Source organism: Peromyscus eremicus, chromosome 10 (genome assembly GCF_949786415.1).
Source record: "Peromyscus eremicus chromosome 10, PerEre_H2_v1, whole genome shotgun sequence".
NCBI lineage: Eukaryota > Metazoa > Chordata > Mammalia > Rodentia > Cricetidae > Peromyscus > Peromyscus eremicus.
Genome location: NC_081426.1, coordinates 11,163,591 through 11,191,587, shown reverse-complemented (window position 1 = coordinate 11,191,587; position 27,997 = coordinate 11,163,591). Strand labels below are relative to the sequence as shown.

The 27,997-nt window shown below is 43.6% G+C and overlaps 1 protein-coding gene across 1 annotated transcript; it reads left to right on the top strand.

Moving 5' to 3' along the window:
- The first annotated feature begins 32 nt into the window (after positions 1-32).
- On the top strand, positions 33-27,991 carry Rab1a (RAB1A, member RAS oncogene family). Its single transcript, XM_059275395.1, has 6 exons — positions 33-305; positions 17,682-17,754; positions 20,457-20,552; positions 25,513-25,608; positions 26,885-27,016; positions 27,176-27,991. The coding sequence occupies exons 1-6, from the start codon at positions 283-285 to the stop codon at positions 27,371-27,373; spliced, it is 618 nt and encodes a 205-aa protein (XP_059131378.1). The 5' UTR covers positions 33-282; the 3' UTR covers positions 27,374-27,991.
- The last annotated feature ends 6 nt before the right edge of the window (positions 27,992-27,997 follow it).

The following is a 27,997-nucleotide window of genomic DNA, read 5'->3' as shown; positions in this document are numbered from 1 at the left end:
CTCTGTTTCCCGGCATGCCGCGCGACGCGGCCGCCCTCTGGGCCGCGACAGGCCCCTTGGCCTAGGCTTCCCTAGTTCCTGGTTCGCCGGCGGCCATTTTGGGTGGAAGCGATCCCTGAGTGGCGGCGGCTGCTGATTGTGTTCTAAGGGTCGGAGTGGGGTCGACGTTTGCTCTACCGGAACCACTTAGCTCATTCCTTCCCTTCCATTACCCGTGGCGCGGAGAGTCGGGGCGGCGGCTGCGTCAGCAAGGGCGGTGGCGGCGGCGGCAGCTGCAGTGACATGTCCAGCATGAATCCCGAATAGTGAGTGCAGGAGAGCCGGGGCTGGCCGGGCTGAGGGCGTCCGGCCGGGGCGGGGGGTGAAGGCCGCCGGGAGGTGCGCTGCGCGGCAGCGGGAAGGAAGGTCGGCCGGGCGAGCGAGGCGGAGCAGCCCGAGGGCCCCATTGTCTGACGGCCGAGGGCCGCGGCGGGGAGGGGTCGGGCCTCCGGGGCAGGGGCCGGGGGGCCGGCGGGGAGCTGTGTGCCGCGGCCGGGCGCTGGGGACTCGGCCTCGGACGGCGGCCAGGAGGGGCGCGTCTCTGGGAGGCGGTGGCGGCCGGAGGAGGACTTGTTTTTCGGGGAGGTAGGTGGGAGAGCTCTGTTAGAGGGCACTGTCAGACCCTGCGCCGGCTCTGCGGAGCTGTCAGCCTCGGCGGCGAGGACACCAGCTTTGCTCGTAAATCCTGAGCTTGCGAGAGCCCTCTCCCCGGCGGGTTTCAGGTAATATGGATGCTTCTCGGGACTGCGTGGGCTTGAGGGCAATGGGGACATGGTGAGAAGCCACTGACAATGTTTAGTTTCCTTTTCGGCTTCTCTACTGGAAGAGTTCTTTCAGAACTGCGAGCCATGGCCCTTCTAAAATCCTGGGCATTTGTGAATTTTTTTGTTTTAGAGGACACCTAAGTCTCCAAGTCACCTTTTGTCTTCAGTAGGTCAACAATAACAACAATACAAAACTGAACTAAAATTAAAAAAAAAAAAGTCTTCCTGTACCACCAAATTAAAGTCGAGTTTGCTGACAAATTGGAAAAGAAACGGATGGGACCTTTGATAGAGCTGTAGGTTTTAGATTACCTAGTTGAAAGCCTGTAGATAGGGAATGAGGTTCCATGACGTGTCATGAAAAGTTAATGCATTCCTTTTTCTTGCTTACTCAAGAAGTCACTCTAGCAAATGTGACACACCTGGCGCCTTTCATGGGAACTGGTGATCTCTCTCCTACGGTAGACTTCGTTGGGCTCTCTGGAACGGCGCCCAAAATCCTCCTATGGTTTCCATATATGAAAGTCAATAATAACTTGAAGAGATGTCATTCTTATTCCTCGTTAGTGTCAGAAATCTTTAAGGGAGAACGATATGTATATATATGTATATATATAGATATATATACATCTACATATGATGTATACACACATATACATATATACACACACACATATATACACATATGTGTATATATATATATATATATATTTTGATAAGAGAAATCAGCATTGCCCTAAAAGCAGGATTTATTTGTTGCTTTAGTCAGTTCCCGCTGAGTGTTTCCCCATGAAAGGCACCATCAGTTTAGCTGACTTGTCATGTGTCTGTCACATGGCTCTTGCAAAATGCATTCTAAGTTCAAGTTTTGAAAGACTGTGGTTTAATGCTGAGATGTTCTTTTTCATCTGTGCTAAGCAGAAGTCATCGTATCTTGGTAGAATTCTACCTTTTAATTCTATTGTGTGTGTAATGCATGTGACTGCAGGAGCACAGATGCCACAGTACTTGTGTGAAAGGTCAGGGGACAACTTTTGGGAGTTGGTTCGACCTTCCGTTGTGGCTTCTGGAGGTTGAACTCCGACAAGCACTCTAACCGTAGAGCCGTCTCACTGGCCCAGGCTTTTGTACTTCTGTAAGAGGTCGGGAGCAGTTCATGTAGGGATAGACTTGCTGTGTTGGCAGCCCCTCCGGTCCCGGGCTCTGCAGGACCAAATTGGTTTAGTTGAGCAAAGTTGAATTGGGGTTCTTCAGTTAGTTTTCCTGGCAACAGAAAAGAACATGAATTTGCTAGATTACGGAGGTTTGTAACCCTGTACTATTTGAGGACTTTCCTACATGTTACATATATGCTTAAGTAGTAGTAGTAGTAGTAGTAGTAGTAGTGTGTGTGTGTGTGTGTGTGTGTGGTTAGAGCAGTGGTTCTCAACCTTCCTAATGCCGTGACCCTTCAATACAATTCCTCATGTTTTGGTGACCCCAACCATGAAATTATTTTTGTTGCCTTTTCATAACTGTACTGCTGTTGTGAGTGGTAGGGTCACAACCCACAAGTTGAGAACCACTGGGTTAGAACCATCCCCTGGAGCCAGAGTTACAAGCAGTTGTGAGCTGCTGATGTGGGTGCTGGGAATTGAACTCGAGTTTTCTGCAAGAACAGTACATGATCGTAGCAAACACTTCTCAATCTCTCCAGCCTTGTTACTTATATATTTTTTTATTACTGTAAGAAGATTTTGAGGCCGGGCGGTGGTGGCGCACGCCTTTAATCCCAGCACTCGGGAGGCAGAGCCAGGCGGATCTCTGTGAGTTCGAGGCCAGCCTGGGCTACCAAGTGGGTTCCAGGAAAGGCGCAAAGCTACACAGAGAAACCCTGTCTCGAAAAACCAAAAAAAAAAAAAAAAAAAAAAAGAAGATTTTGAAGATTAACTAGATGACAAAAATTTGATGTTACTCAGACTTTTAATTTGTTCTTCTTTTTGTAAAGTAGTATAAAAAATCATTTTTATTTATTAAGGTAGTAGTGTGGCTCATGAGTAGGTAAATACTTGGACCGCTAACCAGAGCGTGTTGTAGGTGGTGCAAATCATTTTTAAGTAAGCATTTCAGTTATGCCGGGATTTAGGAGTGTGAGCCTTAACCTCAAGGGGCCTGTAACATAATATACAAAATAGATTTTATACATGTCAGATACTAGTATATAGAGCTGCATGGATCAGAGCAGTAGGATTTCAGGGGGAGTCACTTGTGGGAGACTGTTAGAGAAGAGACATGTAGGAAAATGACCAGTGAGTGCACCAGTGAGACAGCTCAGCTGCCACCTTGATGAGGAGTTCCATCCCTGGACCTACATGTTCTCTGGTCTCCACATGTGCCCTGCAATAATCTAAATAAATATTATAAAGAAGAGAGAATTATTGGCACAGGCGTGAGCCGGGGAGACTTTTCAAGAAGGAGAAGGAAGAGGAAAGTCTGGTAAATAAATGGCAAGGCAATAAGTTGTTTTAATCCATTCCTTAATTTAAGACATACTTTGATTGTGGTGTAGCCCTGGCTCTCCTGAGACACACTGTAGATGAGGCTGGCCTTGTGTCTGCTCCAGTCTTCCTGCCTCTGCCTCCCAGGTGCTGAGTTACAGATTGGAGTCACCACGCTCTGCATGGACAATCATTTCTTCAGTCTTTGTTTTGAGGTCTCAAGTCGGCCAATATCTGGCCTGTATTTGCTTTCTAGATTGTATAATGAAATAGTCCAGGCGTTTGGGGGAAGGATGAGAGGTAATGATAGATATTTTATTAGTGAATATCACAAGTGCACCCAATATACCAATACTGATTAAGTTATAATCTGTCTCTCTGATTGTGCTGTGTGTGTGTGTTTATGACCTGACTAATTTATTAGGCTGGTTTGGAGAAAGGAAAGCCTGTTATCTTTAAGATAGGAGTTAAGGGTAATGATTGAGTCACTTGGACTTCAGCTACAAACAAAACCACTGCAAGTGTGATCCTAACGTGGAACAGTAGATGGAAATGGTCAAAGTTTCTTTTTTTTTCTGGAGATCTGAGGAAAGGTTTGACATTATTACACTTATTTTGTGTATGGAGAGGGACACAGGGATGCTACAGGGCACGTGTGGAGGTCAGAGCAACTTGCAGGAATCAGTTCTCTCCTACCATGTGGGTCCTGCGGATCGAACTGTCTTTAGTTCTGGCTGTAAGCACCGAGCTATGGCCAAGATTTGATTTTCAGAGCTGGTAGTGAAGCAGGCAGTGATTATTCCAGCACACTGATTGGAAGTACTAAACAGTGCCAGGGGTGGAGGGGTCTGTACTCTGAGCACTTGAGCCAGAGGCAGGAGGGTCACTGAAGGTTCTAGGCCTCCCTGGCCTACATTAATGAATTCTAGACAATCTAGGGCTACATAATCTGTGAGCTTCATTTTTATTTTGAGACAGGGTCTCAAGCTTACCTTATAACTGAGGATGACCTTCAGCTTCTAATCCTTCTATCACTGCCTGCTGAGTGCAAAGGCACAAGGTGCTGGAAATCGAACCCATGGCATGCTGCCTAGCCGAGTTCTGTTACTAGCCTTGAACTAATGTGTGCATGAAGGCATATATGTATGTGTTGGGCTATGTGCACATGTGTGTGCATGCATTTGGTCACCTAAGGTCAACCTTGGGTTTCATTCCTTGGGAGCTGTCCACTTTGTTTTTAGCCTGGTTTTATGTGTGTTTGCCTGAATTTTGTCCCTACCATGTGCATGGTGCATGCAGTGACCTCACAGGTCGGAAGAGGCTGTCTGCATTACAGATGGTTGTGGGCTGTCAGTGCTCTTAACCACTGAGCCACCTCTCCAGTCCCTATTTAGTTTTTCTTTTGGAGACAAGGTTTCTTACTGGGACCCGGGGTTCACAGAAATTGGCTAGGTTGGCTGGCCAGCCAGCCCGCCCCAGGGATCTTCCTAACTCTCCTTCTCTGGTGCTGAGATTACAAGTATGCTCAGCACACCAGATTTGGCTTTTAGGTTCTTGAGACCAAACTCTGGTCCCTATGCTTGTCAGAGAAGCACTTTACCAAGGAAGCATCTCCCAGCCACCAAGCTTTAAACAATTTTTTTTTAAAGATCTATTTATTTACTATGTATACAGTACATATACTGTGTATACTATGTATATATAAACTATGTATACAGTGTATGCCTGCACACCAGGAAAGGGCATCAGATTTAATTATAGATGGTTGTGAGCCACCATGTGGTTGCTGGGAATTGAACTCAGGACCTCTGGAAGAACAGCCAGTGCTCTTAACCTCTGAGCCATCTCTCCAGCCCCCAGCTTTAAAACATTTTTAAAGCCAGGCGGTGGTGGCGCACGCCTTTAATCCCAGCACTTGGGAGGCAGAGCCAGGCGGATCTCTGTAAGTTCGAGGCCAGCCTGGGCTACCGAGTGAGTTCCAGGAAAAGGCACAAAGCTACACAGAGAAACCCTGTCTCGAAAAACCAAAAAAAAAAAAAAAAAAAAAAAAAAAAATTTAATAAAAAATTACATTTAGAGTGAGTGTGTGTGTGTGTGTGTGTGTGTGTGTGTGTGTGTGAGAGAGAGAGAGAGAGAGAGAGAGAGAGAGAGAGAGAGAGAGAGAGAGAGCGCGCGCGCGCGAACATGTGGTGTGTGGAAGACAGCCTGTGAGAGTCAGTTCTCTCATTCTACCATGTGGGTGCCAGGGATTGAACTCAGTCATCAGGCTTGTTTGATTATTCAAGTGACAAAGTAGCAAAGCGTCGTGGCTCATGAATGTAATCCCAGCCATTGAGAGGTGGAGGTAGGAGGACTGCCTGAAGTTTGAGGCCAACCTGGGCTACATAAGGCTTTGTTTGAAAAAGCTAAACCAAACCCAACCTCACCATAGATGGGGGTGATTGAATTCCTGATCTTACAGTTCCCGTTTCCCAGATGTTGAGATTCCAAGTGAGCAGCAGCACCTCTCCTGGCTTCTGCAGGGCGGCCGTTCAATGTGCTTCTCTCCCTCCCTTCTTCACTTTGAAATGAGTCTTCAGGCTCTCTGAACATGTCAGCAGTCCTCTGCTTTCCTCTAACGGTCAGGGCTGTTTCCAGTAAGTGCCCCCTTCCAATGTAAGTGTTGGAAAATAAAAGTGAGGTCATCAGTTGTCTGTCCGACAGGATATTAATATCATTTTTTGCTCTCATGTAGTTTGTCATTAGAATTTTTGTTTTTATTGTTGTGTGCTGCTGGTAATCAAATCCAGAGCTTGGCACATGCCAGGCAGAAGTCCTCTGTCACTCTATACTCCAACCATTCTAGAAAAATTGGAGGAAGAAAAGTAATTGGTTCTCTCACTGTGTAGAATGTTATTTTTCAGCATCTACAGAATCAACTCTGTAACTGTCAGGTGGAAGGTAGCTGTGTAGAATCTTCCCCAAGTGGAAGCAGGAGGTAGGAGTGCAGGGCCAACCTTGGCTCCAGGGCAGCCTGGGCAGGGACAGACTTGTTGCAGTGGAAGGGTGGGAGGGAGGGAGGGAGGGAGGGAGGGAGGGAGGGAGGGAGAGGGGACTTAGAACAGCAGCACAAAGCTGCTGCCATTAAGTGAGCTGTGGTAGATCTGACTTTGCTTTTTATTACTCTGTCTGAATTTTCCTTTCCAGTTTTTGTAAGAGACACTGGCAACCCCCTCCCCCCTTAAGGAGAAGGGAGTGGTCAGCCTATTTCTGTTTTTCTGTAGAAGTTGGGGCTAAAATTGCTGCTTTGATATCTAGAATGTGACCAAAATTTTTAAAATTAGTATTTTATGTTTATGGGTGTTTTTCCTTCATGTATGTCTGTGTACCTAACGCATGCCTGGTGCCAGAGGAAGCCAGAAGAGGGATTTCAATTCCCTGGAACTGGAGTTAACAGGAACTGAACCTGGATCCTTAGGAGCATTGCGCACGCAGCCAGTGCTCTTAACTGCTGGCTGTCTCTCCAGCTCCCTAGAAGAGAATTGAAGGAAGGAAACTGAAGTCTTATTTTCCGTTGCAATCAGCCCGGATTCTGTTCGTTTGGAAGTGGGGAGCAGGCAACAAGCAAACCAGTAGTGGCAGCAGAGCAAACTGAGGGCCCGGGAGCCAGAGAACGTGTTTGTTTGTTGGGTGGTTTGCTGTCTCAAACATGTCGGAGATGCAGCGCGGAAGTAGGCAAGGAAACTTTTTTGTGGTGGTTTTAATTTGTCATTGTGTATGTGAACATTTCTTCCATTTTTATGTGGCTTCTGGGCTTTTTAAAAAAACTCACATTTTCAAGTTTGCGTGGCAAGTGCTTTCTCCTGCTGAGCCTTCTTGTTGCTTCAAATTTGTGAGTTTTTTATGAAACTGGGTGAAGTCCATAATTGAAGCTTTCCAAGAACAGTGATAGATGTAACTTCTGATTGAGTTTCTTGTATATAGCAGTAGTTCTTAAGTAGAATTAGTCCCTGTCCTGTCTACTCTGAATATAGTTATATTCCGTTTTCTTGACTTAGGACAACTTTATCTTGTTTTTGATACATAGTCTCACTGTGCAGTCCTTTTGAGAGCTATACTCCAACCAACTACATGTGTGGGAGTGCTTATCAAGGCCTATAGAGGGCATTGGACCCCTGGAGCTGGAGTTACAGGGATTCGGAAGGGAACTAAATAGCTGACCTCTGGAAGGGCAGTTAGCCCTTAGCTGCTAAGCTGTCTTTCCTTGGCCCTTACCTCACCCAGGTAAACAGCTGAACCGCCTCCACAGCCCTGACTTAGTTTTTACAGAAAGTGTAATTGATGTTGACTCTTAACTGGAGAGAACTCGGACATTGAGAACATATTTAAGGACTTTGGTGCTGATCTTGGGACCAATAATGGATAATTGGACAGGCGGTGGTGGTGCACACCTTTAATCCCAGCACTCGGGAGGCAGAGACAGGCAGATCTCTGTGAGTTCAAGGCCAGCCTGGGCTACAGAGTGAGTTCCAGGACAGGCTCCGAAACCCTGTCTCAAAAACCCAAAATAATAATAATAATAATAATAATAATAATAATAATAATAATAAATAATTGAAATTTGTACCACCTGCCCTAAAGTTTATGTCTAGACATTTCTCCCTAGTGCTGGGATTAGAGGCATGCGCCACCACTGACGGGCCCTAGTTTTGTCTTTGTTTGGGTACAGGGAAGAGTTAAATGGCTTGCACAAGTGTGTTTAAGAGTAAGCAGCATAATTGGAATTGTAACTAAAGGGCTTCTAATTTGTATTCACTTATTTATTTAAATTATTTAATTTCACTTTTATTTATTTTGTGTGCCCATGTTTAAGTGCATATGGGTGTACACCTACATACCAGCATGCACATGTGGAGCTCTGGACAGCTCACAGGGGTCAGTGTTCTTCACCTTGTTTGTGGGGATTGAGCTCAGGTTGTCAGGCTTGGCAGCAGGAGCCTTTACCCACTGAACCATCTTGCTGGCTACCTCTTTTTTTTTTTTTTTTTTAAAGTATTATTGTGTGTGTATGGTGTGTGTGTGTGTGTGTGTGTGTGTGTGTGTGTGTGTGTGTGTGATCGTTCATGCAGGCACATGTATGGAGGTCAGAGGACAACTTTGTGGAGTTGGTTTTCTCTTTCCACTTTGCCATGGCTCCAGGGATCAAATTCAGGTCCTCAGGCTTATGAAGCAAGTGCTTTACCTGCTAAGCCATATGGCTGGGCCAGGACTTGTATTTTGACTTCCTGGTATGTTACTACTTTCTATATGTGGTTACAGATTTTTGTGCCACCAGGGATTGAATTTATGGCTTCCAAATGCATCCCCTTCAACCCTAAAATTTTATTTATTTTTATTTTTTATTTTTTATTTTTGGTTTTTCGAGACAGGGTTTCTCTGTGTAGCTTTGCACCTTTCCTGGAACTCACTTGGTAGCCCAGGCTGGCCTCGAACTCACAGAGATCCGCCTGGCTCTGCCTCCCGAGTGCTGGGATTAAAGGCGTGCGCCACCACCGCCCCCAACCCTAAAATTTTTAAATTTAAGCCAGATAACATTAGGATGGACAGCTACCTTAAACATTAATGGAGAGATTTTTGTTACACACACGCACAAGCACACACGTACATGCACTCACACTCACACACTTTTTGCACTGGGGATTTGACTAGCCCATTCTCCATGCTAGGCATATACTCTACCACTGAGCTTTAGCTCTAGTTCCTTTTACTTTTTATTTTGACACAGGATTAAAAGGGGAGTTCAGGCTGGGCTGCATCTGGGTAGGCCTTGAACTTGTGATCCTCCTGTTTCAGCTTTCTAAGTAACTTGAGATTAAAGGCCTGCCACCGCTGCAGTGGAGAGATTTGAAAATAGGAAAGAGGGTGGTGTGAGCAGGGAATAATAACATGTTCCTGTACACTTAGAGAAGGCAGAGGAAGTTTGGGAGTTGAGGCTAGTCTCAGCTACATAATGAGTGCTGAACAAGAAGAGTTTGTGAAGTTTGCACGGTAGCCCATGCCTGTAATTCTAGCTACTCAGAAGGCTGAGGCAGGAGAATCGTAAGTTCCAGTTCTATGTCTTAAAATTGAGAGACCCCCCTCTCCCCCCCAAGACAACAACAGCCTCAGCAACAGAATAGGAACTATAGGTCTTAGTGGCCTTTGCCTTCTATTTTTTTTTAAGTACTTTATTGGGTTGGTCTTTCTAAGTTTCCCAAATGCTGCAATTAAGCATACCTATTCTGTTTCTCTCTTTCTAGCCTATTCTTGGATATTTATTGTTGGGGCTTTAGAAGTTGTGAACATCTTTCTGACAATGAGAAGCCAGAGAGGAAAGCCGTTATACTCTTGAACTCAGAGCAGCCAGCGACTTGCATAAGACCTTGACAAGATGAAACCGTGGATGTGTGGGTTAGGGAGGGGCTGCTCTCCAGCATAGCCTCCCCTGAGCGTCTACAGGTTGCTGGGGGAGGGAGATACATTTTCTCAGTGGTGTAGCCACAAGTAAGGTGCCCAGGCTCCTGTGAATAACCCTAAAGAAATTCCTTGCCACCTCCCACCCCACCCTCCATGAATGTAGAAGAGGAGTTGCATGGAAAGGAAAGGGGTCAGGGATGCTTGAGAGAAGGACAAGAGAGGGCAGTGTGAGTGTGATCAAAGTACACACATGGAGGAATGCTGTGCTAAGTCCAGGATGTGTAATTAATGTGTGCTAACAATGGTTTTGAAAGAGCCTGTCTCAGTTTCCCAGATCTAGTGTCAAATTTGTATCCATAGAGTTTCTTGTAAAGAAAAGAATGATTTGGTTAGACTGGCTGGCAAGATGCTGCCGAGACCCTCCTGTCTCTGTCTCCCTGTGCTATCTTGTGCTGTTTTGTTTTTTGTTTTGTCAAGACAGAGTTTCTCTGTGTAGCCCTGCCTGTCCTGGAACTCACTCTGTAGACCAGGCTGGCCTTGAACTCAGAGATCTGTCTGCCTCCTGAGTGCTGGGACTAAAGGTTTGTATCACCACCACTTGGCTAGTTTTTTTGGTGGTTTTTTTTTTTTTTTTTTTTTTTTTTTTTTTTTGAGACAGGGTTCTCTGTGTAGTTTTGGTGGCTGTCCTGGATCTGCTCTGTAGACCAGGCTGGCCTCGAACTCACAGAGATCCGCCTGGCTCTGCCTCCCGAGTGCTGGGATTAAAGGTGTGCACCACCACTGCCCGGCTTGTTTTTTAAAACTGAAAAATAATTTTCTTTTTCATAAAATATATTCTGATCATTCATTTCCCTTCCTTCCAACTCTTCTCAGATCTTCCTCCCTCCCCACCACCCAACTTCATGTCCTTTCTTTCTCTCTTTAAAAACAAACCAAGAAACCCTCTCTGTCTTTCTGCCCAACCCAAACTAAGACATATAAACAAAAGACCAATAAAACAGAAAATACCCAAACAGAGCACTTTGATACAAAAAATCCACAAAAATACCATTGGGTTGGTTTGTATTTGTGCCCAGCTTTTTATGTGAGTGCTGGGACTCTGAACTCAGCTTCCCATGTCTGCACAAGCAAGTGCCTTACTGACTGACTGAGCCCTCTCCCCAGCCCCTTAGGGCTTGTCGGGACAACCTTAAGTCACGTTTTCTGGCAGTGCTCAGATTGACTCCAGCGTGCTAGGCAAAACAGTGTACTGATGAGCAGTAGCCCCATCCTGGGTGTTTCTTTTTTGGCGGCTCAGCAGCTAAGGGTGCTTACTGGTCTTGCAGAGGACTCACTCGGTTCCCAGCACCCACATGGCAGCACACCACCTGGAACTCCAGCTCCTCCCTCAGATAACCTTAAATGCTTGATTCTGCTGCCTTAGCTTCCTGGGTGCTGGATTATAGCTGTGTGTCCCTAACTTAGGTATAGTTACTATACCTAACTTGGATTTAGTTCTCTTGACATTTTAAAAAACATTTTATTTTATGTGTGTGGGTGTTTTGCTAGCATGTATGTGTGTGCACCACGTGCTTGCTTGGGGCTCGTACAGGCCAGAAGAGGGCATCAGATCTCTTGGAACTGGAATTACAGATGGTGTGAACTGCCATGTAGATGCTTGAAATTGAACCCTGGTCCTTTGGAAGAGCTACTAGTGCTTTTTCACTACTGAGCCATCTCTCCTGAAATGATGTTTTATTTATTTATTTTTTATTTTTAAGTATACCTCTGGCGCACACCTTTAATCCAAGTGTTTGGGAGGCTGAGGCAGGTGGATCTCTGTGAGTTTGAGGCTAGACAGAGCAAGTTCCAGGACAGGCTCCAAAAGCTACACAGAGAAATCCTGTCTCGAAAAACAAAAACAAATAAACAAACAAACAAAAAGTATAACTCTGGCTGTCCTAGAAGCCCTTTTTTTAAAATTTTTTAATTTTTAATTTTATTTATTTATTTATTTATTTATTTAGGATCTCTGTCATTTTACTGGTTTCTTCCTCATTAGTTTTTCTTTAAACTTTTTTTGGTCCAGTTTTTTTTTTTTTTGTTTGTTTGTTTTGTTTTGTTTTGCTTTGTTTTTTGGGACAGATTTCTCTGTGTGGCCTTGGCTGTCCTGGAACTTGCTCTGTAGACCAAGCTAGCCTCAAACTCACAGAGATATGCCTGCCTTTGCCTCCCGAGTGCTGGGATTAAAGGCATGTACCACCACTGCCTGACTTTTTTAAAAATAAAATTTGAACTAAATTTAGATTTACTAAACAGTTAGAAAAATAGTGTATAGAATTCCAGTGTACTCTTCATTCAGCTTTCTCGGATATTAACACCTTGAATTCACGACACATTTATCACATTAAAACATTGGGCCAGGTATGGTGGTTCAGCACTCTGGGGGCGGAGGCAGGCAGATCGCTGAGTTCCAGGCCTGTCAAGGCCACAAAGTAAGATCCTGTCTTTAGACAAACCACAACAGATCAGCCCCCTCTTTATTCTACTTGATTAAGGTTTCCACTAATGTCCTTGTTCTGGTCTAGGATCCAGACCAGATCCCATGTTATGTTTATAGCATTTCAGTTCCCTTCATTCTCCGAGGTCTCTCCTTTTTCATGGTCTTAGCACTTGTTTTGGCTTTTGTGTTTTTGAGACAGGATCTTGCTTATGTAGTCATTGTTGGCCTGGAGCTTGCTATGTTGACCAGACCGGAAACTTGTAGGAGAGCATTCTGTTGCTGACTCCAGAGTACTAGGATTATAGGTATGTGTCACTATGCTTGGCTTAATGATCTTGGCAATTAGTATTTTTTTTTTGAGACAGCTTCCTCTTTTTAAATTTATTTATCTATTTATTTTTCATGTGTATGGGTGTTTTGCCTGTATGTATGTCTGTATGCGTGGCTGGTGCCCACAGAGGTCAGAAGAATTGGATTCCCTGGAAGTAGTTATAGATGGTTGTAAGCTACCATGTGGGTACTGGGAATTGAACCCAGGTCTTCTGGAAGAGCAGCTGGTGCTCTTAATCACTAAGCCATTGCTCTATTAGTTTATCTACATATGTATATCTCTGTGTGGATATTTGTATATGAATGCTAGTGCCCATGGAGGACTGAGGCATGGGATCCCCCTGGAGCTGGAGTTAGAGGTGGTTGTGAACCACATGGGTGCTGGGATCCAAACTCATCCTCTGAAAGAGCAGTGTATGCTGTTAATCCTTGAGCCATCTCTCCAGTCCCCAAACAGGTCTCTTGTATCTAGGGCTGGCCTCAAGCTCACTGTGGAACTGAGTCTGTCCATGAGTTTATGGTCCTACTTTCTCCACCTTCTGCTGGCTAGGATTGCAGCCAGTATGGGCATGTGCCTTTAGGCTGGGCGTATGTAGTACTGGTGGTTAAACCCAGGGCTTCATGCATGCTAGCTAGGCAAGCATTTTGTCCGATGAGCTGTCTTCAACCCTGATTTGGATATCCTTGAAGTGTGCTTAGACTATTCCCTACTTGATATTTGTCTGATGCTTTGTTTTTCTTTTTTAAAGATTGGTTTTTATTTGATGTGTATGTATATGCACCACATACGTTCCTGATACCAGCACAGGCCAGAAGAGAGTGTTGGATCCCCTAGAGGAAGTGGAGTTACAGATGGTTCTGAGCTGTGCCATGGGTGCTGGGAACAGAATCTTAGTTCTCTGCAAGAGCAGTCAAGTGCTCTTAACTGCTGGGCCACCTTCCAGGCCCCCCCCCCCCTTTGTTTTGAGACAGGATCTTACTATGTAGCCCTGGCTGGTCTGGAGCTCAGTATGTAGACCAGGTTGCCCTGCCTCTCAAGTGCCGGAATTACAAGTATAATTAATTTATCTAGTTAATTCATTATTAGATTAGGGTTATATATAGATTTGGGGAAAATGCCAGAGAAACCACAGAAGTCAGTGATCTATCTATTCATTGCATTATATCAGAAGGCATATGATATCAATATGATATTTTACTCATCATTCTGGTGATGTTATTGCTGGAACATTGTTCCCGGATTTATAACTGGCTATTCTGGTGGTGGCTTTACTTTGGGAGAATTACTAGTCCCTTTTAACACTAGTGCCCTTCTGAAGTTACCTTTTCCCTCTTTCTCTACTTTATGAGACGCTAACCACCAGATTTAATGTACAGCCCATACTCAAGGGCAAGATGGATGCTTAAGCTCCAACTCCCAGGGCAAGATGGACTTAAAACAGTTACTGGGCTGGGCAGTGGTGGTGCACATCTTTAATCCCAGCACTCGGGAGGCAGAGGCAGGAGGATCTCTGTGAGTCCGAGGCCAGCCTGGGCTACAGAGTGAGTTCCAGGACAGGCTCCAAAGCTACACAGAGAAACCCTGTCTCTAAAAACAAAAACAAAAAAAAAAACAAAAACAAAACAAAAAAAAAAAAACAACAAAAAAAAAGGTGACTGGATGGAGTATTTTGCACCAATGTAATGCCAGGTGTGGTACATGGCTATAACCCCAACACTTGCAGGGTGATCAAAAGTTCTTGGGCAAGCCGGGCGGTGGTGGCGCACGCCTTTAATCCCAGCACTCGGGAGGCAGAGCCAGGCGGATCTCTGTGAGTTCAAGGCCAGCCTGGGCTACCAAGTGAGTTCCAGGAAAGGCGCAAAGCTACACAGAGAAACCCTGTCTTGAAAAACCAAAAAAAAAAAAAAAAAAAAGTTCTTGGGTAGCCTTTGCTACATGTTGAATCAGACGAGCCTGGGTTACATGAGACCCTGTTTCTTAGAAGTTCCTCCTAAACAACAACAAAACCCACCAGTGCAATAAATACTTGGGAGGATATAATTTGAGACCACACAGATACCTTATTTTTTTCTTTAAGGTCTACCTACTAATTTTATCTAACTAACTTCATCTATAGTTTTTCCTCATTTAGTGATCTACTTATTTTCTGTTTTTCTTCTATATGCACATGAAAAAACAATAAATCTGAGTTATTTCTCTAATTTATTTACTGAACCATTTCTACCAGAATTTATATATTTATTATTTGAGTTGTAATCCAAAATGTGGTTATGTATACTTCATGGCTCCAATTTTCCTGGCTTTGCCTTTGAGAGAGCCCTAAGAGTTATCTTGTGTCCTTTTTCCCCCTTTCCCTCCTTTTAGCCAGAGTACAGATGGTTGTAATTTTCTTATTCATTACCACTGTTTGCTAGTAAAGCTGACGGCTAGGAGCCAGACTCTTTAATAATACCTCCGTTTTGGTTGTCTGCCTGATTGGTTGGTTTTTGTTTTGTTGTGTTGAGACAACAGGGTCTCCAAGGTAACTCAAGCTGGCCTTGAACTGGTGGCAGTCTTGCTACCTCAGCTTCCAGAGAACAGGACTATACTATAGGCAGGCACCACCAACCTTAGCTTCTGTAATGATTTTAAATTACTTGAAACTCCGTGCTCAAAAATAACATTTGCAAAACTTTAGAATATGTTAAATGATATTTTTAAAAGTTGACTCAATTTTTTTTTAATAATTTATTTTATTTTCTCTGCATTGGCCTTTTCCCTACATGATGTCTGTGTGAGGGTGTTGGAGCTCCTCGAATTGGAGTTATAGACAGTTGTGAGCTGCTGCCATGTGGGTGCTGGGAATTGAACCCAGGTCCTTTGGAAAAGCAGCCCATGCTCTTAACCGCCGAGCTGTTTTTCCAGTCTGACTCTTAATTTCTTGATGCTATAGCTAGAAACACAGTTAGGAGTGTTTATGTATGTTCCATTCTTGTGATTGTGCTGCAGTAAACCGGAGTAGTTAACCCTTAGGGCAGCGATACCTCAGGCATTATTTGTGGCCCAGTTCAGTCCTTTGTGGTAAGAGGACTCTGTACAGCTGATGGAGGGTGTGCTTCTTCAGAGAATTGGAAAGCTCAGATAGATTACTAAATTTCAACAACTTGTTTGTCTTTTTCTTTTGTAAAAGGCCTGGCCATGAAACTTAGGGTCTGGCATGTGCCTGGCAATACTCTGTTGTTGAGCTGTACATATCCAGCCCTCCTTTACTGATGCAAAACATTTTATTAATGACTTGTATGTCTATGAGTGTTGTGTTTGCGTGTATGCCTGTGTACCAAGTGCATGCCTAGTGCCCTGGAGTCCAGAAGAAAGCATCAGATCCTCTGGCCTGGAGTTACAGATGGTTGGGAGCTGCCATGTGGGTGCTGGGAACTTCACCTGAGGTCCTCTGGAACAGCACCCAATGCTCTTAACCACCGAGACATCTCCAGCCCTGATTTTTTTTTTTTTTTTTAATTATCCTGCCTCCACCTCCCAAGTGCAGGAATTAGAGACATGTGCAGCTATGTACGATGTGCTGGGGATTAAACACAGGACCGTCATGTGTGCTAGACCTGTGTTCTGCCAGCTGAACTGTAACACCCCCCGTCCTGGTTTAGTTTTTAGAAAATTTTTATTTCCTTCTTTGGCTTCTGTTTTTCTGCTGACTAGCACGTTGGATTTTTTTTTTTTTAATTATTTTGCTCAGATACATTTAGGAATAAGTCTACTGTGCTAATCTGATAAAACAAAAAAGGTGTTTAAGTAATACCACTCTGCAAATAGAGATAGGTAACAATTTGAATAACCACAAAGATAATTGTCTCTAAAAGTTATGTGTCTTGCTTACATTGAAATTATACTTTCTGTAATAAAAATTTTAATTTTAATAGATTAGTAGATATTTGTTTCTGAAATTAAATCACAAAGCTAGAAATCAGTTGTACGTTCTAAAAATATATATGTAAAGTCTTGTTGGAGGGGCTCCTTTTGAAAGTGCTTAGATTATGGAAATGGTTAGAATTATGAAGAACTGAGAGATTCCTTTGGGAGACAGTGGACAGATAATCTGTTGTCTTCAGGTTGTTGAAGACATCATGTAGTGATGGTTTCTGAGTTAGTCATAGCAGTGGTGTTACTGGGATCAGAATCAGAGCCTGTGCCCTGGGTTGCCCCAACAAGCCCGGTTCAGCCATTCATCTTTGGTAATCCAGTTAAAAGAGCCAAATTAATAGCAGAAAGCAGAAACAGGCAGTTATTCAGTGCAACCACATTGGTACAGAGAGATCGATCCAGCAACACCTTGTGATGCCTGTGAAACATGTAATGCAGTGCCCGAGAGGCCAGAAGAGGGCATCAGATCTCCCGGGACTGAATGAGTACTGGTGGTTGTGAGTGTCTTGGGAGTGAGTGTTGAGAATCAAACCTAGGTCCTCTGCCTGAGAAGCCAGTGCTCTTCACCTTTGAGCCATCTTTCCAGCCTACAATGCTTTTTTGTTTTTTAAAAAGAGGAACGGTAGATCTAGATTGTAGGAAAGGATCATAGAAATTATTTCACTAGAGGATTGCTCTGCACAGTGAATAGTTTGGTCTTTGAATTTGAAGGAGAGGTGTTTGATTTGTTGAGAGAGGGGCCCATGTATTCCATGCCAGCCCTATTATGTTATGTAGCTGAGTCTGGCCTTAAATTCAAGACTTTGCTGCCCCACCTCTCAAGAGTTTGCTGAGACTACGGGCATGGGGCACTAAGCCAGAAGAGGCTAATTTTACTGCATGGAGCATAGCCTGCCTTAGTCTCATAGGGTAGAGGACTGGGATTTAATTAGTGTAAGTCTCCGCAGCCCCCTCAGAATAGGAATCACGTGTTTCCTGTCACTGTTTCCTTGGAAGAGGAAGTTCACTCCTGAGAGATCTTGGGTGGCACTGCCTGCTGCCCTACTGGAGTGGGTAGTTCACACATGTTCAGCTGTGTATCAGAGGGCTGCTGGTGGATCTGGTTGTGGCTTCTGCTAAGCCACACCCAGACCTTGTCAGGGGCTGTAATCTTCATTACAGGCTGTTTGTTGTTACTCTGGTTTCCTCTAGAACTTAACCTGCTTTTTATTAATATGATTTTCCTCCTTTTTTTGCAGTGATTATTTATTCAAGTTACTTCTGATTGGCGATTCTGGGGTTGGAAAGTCCTGCCTCCTCCTCAGGTTTGCAGTAAGTTGAAATTGAATTTTTTTTTTTTTTTACAATTAATGGTGAACTTAATTGTACAATTAGTGCAGTGTGTTTTCTAGTTAGACAAAAATTAAACAATTTTACGTAGAATGACTTAACTCTTTCAGAATTTATGCATCTAAGGGCTCCCAAACCCTACCCCCAGTGGTGTCTTGAACTGTTAAATCAATGTTCTTAAGAGAAGTTCATGGGAAAGCTGGGTGTGGTAGTGCATGCCTGTCATCTCTCCATTTGGGAGGGGAAAGAGGGTCACTTTGGGCTTGAAGTCAGTCAGCCCAAAAAAACAAGTAAGAAAAAAGGAAGGAAGGAAAAAAACAAAGCCAAGAAAGAAATTCAGTGAAGCAGTGAAGTGTGATGATGAAGTCAGTGTTTGATACCTGTTGTAGAATTCTGACTGATGCTGATAGAGGTGGAGAGAGAATGTGGGCTATGTGGTCTTACTGACAGTGACGTGAAAAGAAATCCTGAGCCACGTTTCAATAGCATGGAGAGAAACATGCTGATGGTCACACGTGCATTCTGTAACTCAGGTTAAGCTCTACAGCTCTGGTACTTACTTCTCTGTAGTGTTTTTTGTTTTGTTTTGTTTTTTAACTTTAACTGAAATTTGGAAAAGATCTTTACATTTAGTTCCTCATGTCACAAGCCACTTGGGGCTGGTGGCCACCACATTGGCTGCCACAGAAAGCTGAGTTTGTCAGCTGCTCTCAGATTCCCATCGATGAAGCCGAGGTCTGGCTTTGTTGGCAGAGAACTTCCTAGGTGTTGCTTTGCAGTTCAGGGATGCTTGCTTCGTCTCCATTCTGGTGTTTTTTCTTTGAAAACAGTGACTGGTTTTATGTGCTTGTGTGCTGGGGGTGCACCGCTGCCGCGGCGCCCGCGGCCCCCCCCCCCCCCCCAGTAGCAGGTGTGAAGGTCAGAGGGCAGTGTACATGACTGGTTCCCACCTTTCCCATGGCGCCCAGGGGCTGGACTCAAGTCGTCAGGCTTGGGGGCAGGCACTTTGGTTCTCTGAGCCGGCGAAGAGCCCGTGAGTTCCTTTTTCTTTCCTTTTTTTTTCTTTTTTGGTTTTTTGAGACAGAGTTTCTCTGTGTAGTCCTGGCTGTCCTAGAACTCACTGTGTAAACCAAACTGGCCTCTCAACAGAGATCTGCCTGCCTCTGCCTCCCAGCGCTGGATTAAAGGTCGAGTTCTTTCTTTTGAGATAGAACCTCATTATGTATCCTGGGCTGGCCATTAGTTCCCTAGACCAGGTTGGCCTCAAATTTTCAGTGATCTTTCTACCTCAGCCTCCTAAGTACTAGGATTACTGGTACTTACCAAAAAAGAGAAACATTGGGTTAAAAAATTGACAAGCAACATGATGATTAAGGAAATGATCATGTATTATTATAATGACCCCCAAGTCAAAACTACCCAATTCTTTCATAAAAAATGTCAATGGGATTTTATTCAGCTGCAAAAAAAGAATATGGTTGAAAAAAAAGAAGTAGGGCTGGTGAAATAAATCAGCAGGTACAAGTGCCTGCCGCCGCCAAGTCTGATGACCGAGTCTGATCCCCAGGACCACATGGTGGAAGGAGAGAGCCGACTGACTGCCAGAGACTGTCCTGGGATCTTCACGTGCACATACTGTGTGTGGCATGCGCACCTGTCCACATACATGCACTAAAAACATTTTTTTTGAGACAGGGTCTCACTGTGTACTTTTACTGAACTTTCTATTGTAGACCAGGCTGGTCTTGAATTTACAGAGATCTGCCTATCCTGCCTCCCGAGTGCTGGGATTAAAAGTGTGTGCCACCATGCCCAACCTACTAAAGTTATATAGATATATATATATATTGATATATATAATATATAAATATTAATCTGAGTAAGGTGGGGCCTGCCTAATCCCAGCATTCCAAAGTCTGAAGTAGAAGGCTCATGTCTGAGGCCAGCCACAGCTACATAGCAAGACCCTGTCTAAAGGAAAAGAATTAAGTGCTCATACATGCTCCAGTGTGGATGAGCATTGAAAACAGAAGGAAAGAAGTCACTTCTGAAGACTTTATTCCATGAATGTTCCCATAGGCATAGCTCCAGGGAGAGTAGATAGATTGACGGTTGCCGTGATCTGCAGGAGAGAAGGAAGCACAAAATGCAAAGGAGTACAAAGTTCCTTTGAGGGGAATGGAACAGTCTGGAATTAAGTCATGGTAACAGTTGTGTGACTTTGTGCGTTTACTAAGAACCACTGAGTTGCACAAGGAAAGACGGATTTTCATGTGTATTGTATTTCAATTAAAAGTGTCAACCAGGATATGAAACAGACTGGAATACATCCCTAAGAGGAGAGTGAAGCGAGCGTTGTTCTGTGGTCAGTGGATTGGGTTTGAGGAGCAAGAGTTTGACTGATTGGCAATTAGGAAAACGCATGTATCTGAGTTGGGAGCTCTGACAGTTACAGATTCTTCCTGACCTATGTGAAGAATTTACCAAGAGATGCGTACAAAAAATAAAGAACACTTGGAAAACATCCCAAGGAAAAAAGAAACATTTTTGCTTTAGAATACAAAGCATGATAGAGTCAGATGTTAAAAACTTCGTTCATGAACTTTGAGTGTAATGCACGTAAACTGTAACATTTTCTCTGTTGGACATTGCTCTCATTAACTCTTCATTAACTCTCCCCTCAGGATGACACGTACACGGAAAGCTACATCAGCACGATTGGTGTGGATTTCAAGATCCGGACTATAGAGTTAGATGGGAAAACAATCAAGCTTCAGATAGTAAGTGCTCTTGGGGATTGTGGGTAAATGTACAGTGTATTTATGTACATTTAATACGCTAACGAAGTTGAACATGAAGTTCAAGAGCCATGCATTGATGATAGTATTAGACCAAAAGGCATTTCCCAGGTTCACTTTTCTCATTGAAATGCCTGCCTTCTTCCTCTTTTTCTTTTAATTACTTACTTTTATTTTATGTATATTGAAGTTTTGCCTGTATGTGTGTCTTGTGTGATGATGTCAGACTAGAACTGGAGTTACAGATGGTTGTGAGCTGCTGTGTGGGTGCTGGGATTGAACCCAGGTCCTCCGGAAGAGCAGCCAGTGCTCTCAACCGCTGAGCCGTCTCCAGCCCCTCCTCCGTCCTCGTTTGTCACCTGTGTGGAGGATTGAACCACAGGCTTCCCATATGCTGCGCTGCACTGTTAGCATGGAGCTATATCCCAGGTCCTCCTTGTTGGAACTCTGCTTGTAACGCAGAGGCACTCTATTAAAAAAAGTCAGCCTTGGGCCTGGGCTCCTTCTCCAGCGCAAGTCAGATCTTCTCTGTCTTTACTGTGCTGAACGCTGTGGCATGTTAGAAGAAACCTAGGCTAGGCTCTTCTTCACACAGGCATTAAATAGAGACAGCTATTTATTTAGTTTTCGGGTTATTTCTCCTTTAAGACCATAGATTCCAACTCTGTAGAACCACAGAATTTTATTGGAAGGAAACAGTTTCTTTTTCTTTTTTTCTTTTTTTTGGTTTTTCGAGACAGAGTTTCTCTGTGTAGCTTTGCGCCTTTCCTGGAAACAGTTTTTCCAATATTCTTGTTTTACTCTCAGAAAATGGATGCTGAGAGAAAACAATGATTTGCCTAAAGCTACTGACAGAACCAAGCGATCTATAGGTCTCCATCTTTAGTATGTGTCTTTGTGTTATCTTAACTACCTGTCCATTCTTCCCCCACCTCCAATTAAATGTTTCTCTCTTTAGTGTGGGTCTGGGTACTGCCAGCTTCTCTGTGATTTTAAAAAAGAAAAAAATCATCATGGTCAGCAAGATAGCTCAGTCAAGCCTGATGACCTAAGTTCGATCCCCAGGACCTGGGTAGTGGTAGGAAAAAGCAGTTCCTGCAAGTTGTCCTCTGACCTCCATGTGTGTGCCATGGCAGGGGTGTCCTCAGTGTGAGTATCATATCACACACACACACACACACACACACACACACACACACACACACACACGGGGAAGAGGAAGAGAGAATCAGTAAATAGTGTATTTTTTTTTTTTAAAGAATTTATTTATTTTTATTTTATGTGCATTAGTGTATGTATGTCTGTGTGAGGGTGCCAGGTACCCTGGAACTGGAGTTACAGACAGTTAGTTGTGAGCTGCCATGTGGGTGCTGGGAATTGAACCCAGGTCCTCTGGAAGAGCAGTCAGTGCTCTTAACCACTGAGCCATCTCTCCAGCCCTAGTGTTTGTCTTTTAAGTTGGGTTTTAGTTTTTAAAAATCAGTATGTCATAGAGCAGGCTTAGTAGAAAGTAACACTGAAGAGTAGTCATTGCGCTTTTCATGGAATTGAGTGTTTCTCTGAGCTGAAGTCCTGAAGTTTTGAATCAAAATTACTATTTTGATTCTGTTTTTTTTCTTTTTCTGTCTGTCTGTCTGTCTTTTTTGAAGCAGGATGTTTCTGTAGCCCTGGCTGTCCTAGAACTCACTCTGTAGACCAGGCTGACCTTGAACTCAGAGATCCACCTGCCTCTGCCTCTCAAGTGTTGGGGTTAGAGGTGTGTGCCCAGCCCCAGCACCGTTTCCTGGTTTACTAGTTTATAAGGTAGTTTTGAGGATCCCATGGCTCTTGCTGTGTGTGTTTCCTTCCCTTTGTGACCTTGGAGACAGTGTATCAGTGGCTTCTGTGATATGCCCTGTGCAGGCAGGAAGTCAACACTGCTGTGAAAAGGTCCACTCAAGTCTACAGCCTGGGTACCAGTTGCATAGGTGGTGGTGATTCTCTACAGGATTTAGATATGTGAAACATTTGAATTTGCTCACTTCCTTTGTCTGGAAAGGTTCTTGCAGATTATTCTCAGTTGGCCTTCCATATCTGATGCTGTTATGTAAACATATTTGAGGAATTCACCAATTTCAAAAGCAGCTGCTTCCATCCACAAATGGCTCTAGCTCTCCATTTTTTAAATTGAGCTGGAGCCAGTGTCCCCTAACTTCTGTGGAATCCTCTGAGTGAATCAGAAGCTGTGTGAATCAGAGTAATTCCTTTCTGGTGGCATCTACCCTTCAGATTGATGTCATCAACCCTTATTCCTGCTTAGTTGTTCCTTTTTGGAACTGTTGTTAGAATTTGAGTTACTCTTGCATTTTAAAGTGCATTTTAAAATCCCTAAAATTGGGATTCCCAAAATAAAATACGATTCAGGATGTGAGATAAACTGAATTAATGTCTTAAAACTTTTCTCCCTTTTGGTGTGAGGAGATGGCTCAGTGCAGTGGCTAAGAGCCTGGGGGCTCAATTCCCAGCTCCCAGGCTGCACACCAGCTCCCTAATTTCAGCCCCATGAGATCCAGTGCACGGGCATGCATGTAGTAGTGCACAGGCATTCATGCAGGCAAGACACTCAAACATGTAAAAAAATAAAGAAAATTCTCTCCAGGACTTCAGGGACTGGTGCTTATTGCTAATCACTGAAGATTACGAAAGCAGAGCATGAGCTTAACTTTGCTTTACCTAGTCATGTAGGTACTAAGATTTAAGTTTGCTTCCTTTTCATTTGGGGGTGTGTGTATAAAGGGTCCATATGGACTGGGGAGATGGTTCAGGAGATAGTGTACACTTGTACATCTGAGGACCAGAATTCACCCATCAAAATCGAGAGACAATGGGTCCCTGGAGCACTATTAGTCAGGTCAGTGAGCTCTGGGTTCAGCTGAGGGAGGGTCTTGCCTCAATGAATAAGGTGGAGTAATCCAGGAAGACTTTACTTCAGCCTCAGATCTCCACATGCACACACCATCCATACACACACACAACGAAGAGGTGCACGCGTGAGTGAGTGAGTGAGTGAGTGAGTGAGTGAGTGAGTGGGGGGGGGCTTCTGTGAATTGATGTTTTAAAAATTTAAACACAAAATTGTGCTTTAAGCCATTGTATTTCAACTTTCTGGGCTTCGTTTTCCCTTCCAAGTGTTGTAAGTCTTTTCCTTTCACTTATGTTTAGTGGTGATGGCAGGTCTTTATCAGAATTAATGATTAGAACATTGAGCAGGAGGGGCACGTTGATGCTGTCAGGTCGGGAGGGAGGTCCAGAGGCTATCTATCATCGAGTTCCTTAATGCTAACAGCCGTCTTCATAGTCTTTGGAGTTCTCAGTCTCAATTTGGACAAAAAGAAAGGAATACAGCCGGCATTGCTTCTGTTGTTTATTTTAGATAAGGAGATGCTAAACCTTGTATATTATTTCCTTTCTTTTTCTTTCTTCTTCTCCTTTTGGTTTTTCAAGACTGGATTTCTCTGTGTAATAGCCCTAGAACTTCAAGGCTGTCCTGGAACTCACTTTGTTGATTAGGCTGGCCTGAAACTCAGAGATCTGCCTGCCTCTGCCTCCCAAGTGCTGGGGTTAAAGATGTACACTACCACCACACCTGGCTGCTTTCTTTTTTATCTAGAAGTATATTAATGTTATAGACTTTGGGGGTGTTTTGAGAAGAGCTTACTATGTAGCCTTGGCTGGCTTTGAATTTGTGGTAATTCTCCTGCTTCTGCTTCCTGACTGCTCCTGGGACTACAAGTGTGTACCACCATGCCCAGTTTTACAAAAAAACATGACTTACTACAGAATAATTGATATGCATCTATGTTTTATTATCTGTTAACCATTATATCTAACAGAATTAACACTAATGCCTTCTATCTAGTCCTCCCATTTCAGAGAGATTGTTTTGCTAGGGATTGAACCCATGACCTTACAGTGCGAGGCACTCTACTACCACTGAGCTATGTACACAGCCCTACCTTTATCTTTTTGTGGAGTAATTGAGTCATTTAGTTAGACAGACTTTTTTTTTTTTTTTTTACAAGAGGTCATTGGGGGCTGGAAAGATGGCTCCGAGGATGCTCTTTGAGAGGACCTGATTTAATTTCCGTCACCCACATGGCAACTCACTAATGTTGAACTCTAGTTCTAAGGGATCCAGCACCTTCTTCTGGCCTCCAAGGGTACTTACTGCACATGCATGGAACACAGACACATGTGCAGGCCAAACACCCATATACACAAAATGGAGAGTGTGCGTGTGTGTGTGTGTGTGTGTGTTTGTCGGGGGTAGGGGGTAGAGACTTCAAAGGTGGTTCAAGTTTGAGGGCTTAAAGGGTTCCTGGGGCCTGGGGGTAAGGCCTGCATCTACCTTGTGGTGGGGAGGCTTCCATAACCTGGGTCTGCTTGAAACGAGCTTGCAGCTCGACATTGCCTGAAGCCTTTGGGCTCAAACGTGGCTTAGTGGCAGTAGGGCTTCCCTGCGTGCTCAGCGTGGCCCCTGCTGGTCACCGTCTTTGACTTCCTAAGGCTTCAGGTCAGTGCCAGGGCTTGCTCCCTTGAGCTCTTCTTCGTCTTAGTGCAGTGCACCTCCTTGTCCCACTAGGGCGTGGCACAACAGCCTGCTCCGGGATGAGTTGCTGCAGCCAGGAAGGAGTAGGCTGGGGGCTCTGGACTCTTACTTTACCGACTGCCTAGCATAGCTTTGGTTCTTAAAGAATTTAGAATTTTGGATCAGTACCACCAGCTAAATTGTAGGCATTATTGTCTGTTCTGGACTTTAACATATTTGATACTTTCAATGCAATTTAATAATGTAAACATTAAATACTGTTGTGTCAGATCCTAATAATCTACAGTTTTCTCCTGTACTTTTCCAAGCCTGTTTTAATGGAATTGTTTGCCTTTCCTGACTGTTTTCTAATAGTGGGACACAGCAGGCCAGGAAAGATTTCGAACAATCACCTCCAGTTACTACAGAGGAGCCCATGGCATCATAGTTGTTTATGATGTGACAGATCAGGTAAGGAAGTTACTTTGTGTGTATGTGTAGATTTTCGACACAACCTCCCTGTGTAGTTCTGGTGGACCTGGAACTCACTATGTAGACAGGCTGCCCTTGAATTCTTTTGATCAGCTCTGTAACTTCTTTTGATCAGAAATTTATTTTTACCACTAGAGAAAAAAAAAAATTAAATTAGAACGAATTTTTCTTGTAGCAAATGTTAAATCTCAGCTATCTATGACTTAAAGCTAATTTGGAAGTAACTTAAGACATTTAGATTAAATGCTTTTATAAGCAAAAGATGGGTGAATATGAGCAGGAAAAGAAATTGCTACATTAGTGTGATGTCATATGCCTGTAGTCTGGCTACTTGGAGGTTGAGATAGGCTCTCAGAAACACAGAGGATTGAGACCAGCATAGCAAGACCTCATCTCAAAAACACCCAGAGCAAACAGAACATGTTGATTTTAAACATTATCTAGTCTATTACCATAATTTTGTTTGTTTTTTGAGACAGGGTTTCTCTGAGTAGTCCTGGCTGTCCTGGAACTCTAGAGACAAAGCTGACCTTGAACTCAAATCTCCTTCCTCTGCCCTCCAAGCACTGGAATCAGAGTCATGCGCCACCATTCCCCGCCTACCATAAAATAATTTTAAATGAGAAAAAACAAAACAAAAAACCCAAAAGAAAAAAGCCTCACCAAAAGTTATTTCCCAGCTTTCTCCTCCCTACCCCTATCTTGTGGTGGGGTTTAAGCTCATCGCTTTCTTCAGGCCAGGCAAGTTGTTGGTCCCTGAGCTGTGCCTCTAGGTCACCAGTTTCTGATAGTAGTAACACCTACTGCTGTTAACATAAACAGTTTTTGTTGTTATTTTCATTTGTTTGTTTGTTTTGAAACAGGATCTCACTTAAGGTAGTCCTGGCTGACATGCAGCTAATTGGCTCTGTAGACAAGGCTAGCCTGGAACTCAGAGATCCACCTGCTTCTGCCCCCTAGTGCTGGGATTAAAGCTGTATCACTGTATGCAGCTCATAAACCAGAATTTTACTAAATTTCAGAAAATAGGTTTTGTTAATATTTCAAAATTTTAATTTAAAATTGGGTTTGCCTGTCGTGAAATATTAAACTATTCCCTTTCCAGATAAGCTATTTTCATTTCAAGCCTTCCAGTCCTCCCAACCATTTTCTTCCGATGGGCACTGTCATTGTAATGCATTAGTCCATTGCCTCCCTTGCATTAGTTGCAGCTAGGGTTGCCACACAAACTGCATTGTCGTTCTTCTCTTTTTAGGAGTCCTTCAATAACGTTAAACAGTGGCTGCAGGAGATAGATCGCTATGCCAGTGAAAATGTCAACAAGTTGTTGGTAGGGAACAAATGTGACCTGACCACAAAGAAAGTAGTAGACTACACAACAGCAAAGGTATGTGTGAAATTGGATGTTCATCCTGCACTTTCATTACGGGGACGGGAGTCATACGGTGGCTAAGATGCCTCAACCTTTGAAAGCCAGTGACTCAGTCCTTCCTTCCCATTTCAGAAAGCTCTTCTCCAGTGTTCATTGTTCTTATTACTCTCTCAGGAATTTGCAGATTCCCTTGGAATTCCATTTTTGGAAACCAGTGCTAAGAATGCAACGAATGTAGAACAGTCTTTCATGACGATGGCAGCTGAGATTAAAAAGCGAATGGGCCCTGGAGCAACAGCTGGTGGTGCAGAGAAGTCCAATGTCAAAATCCAGAGCACTCCAGTCAAGCAGTCAGGGGGAGGCTGCTGCTAAAATTCGCCTCCGTCCTTCTCTCACAGCAATGAATTCGCAATCTGAACCCAAGTGAAAAAACAAATTGCCTGAATTGTACTGTATGTAGCTGCACTACAACAGATTCTTACCGTTTCCACAAGGTCAGAGATTGTCAATGGTCAATACTGACTTTTTTTTTTATTCCCTTGACTCAAGACAGCTAACTTCATTTTCAGAACTGTTTTAAACCTTTGTGTGCTGGTTTATAAAATAATGTGTGTAATCCTTGTTGCTTTCCTGATACCAGATTGTTTCCCGTGGTTGGTTAGACTATATTTTGTTTTGATGTTTATATTGGCATGTTTAGATGTTGGGTTTAGTCTTCTGAAGATGAAGTTCAGCCATTTTGTATCAAACAGCACAACCAGTGTCTGTCAATTTCCATGCATAAAGTTTAGTGAAACGTTATATGTAAGATCTGATTTGCTAGTTCTTCCTTGTAGAGTTATAAATGGAAAGATTACACTATCTGATTAATAGTTTCTTCATACTCTGCATATAATTTGTGGCTGCAGAATATTGTAATTTGTTGCACACTATGTAACAAAACTGAAGATATGTTTAATAAATATTGTACTTATTGGAAGTAATATCAAACTGTAT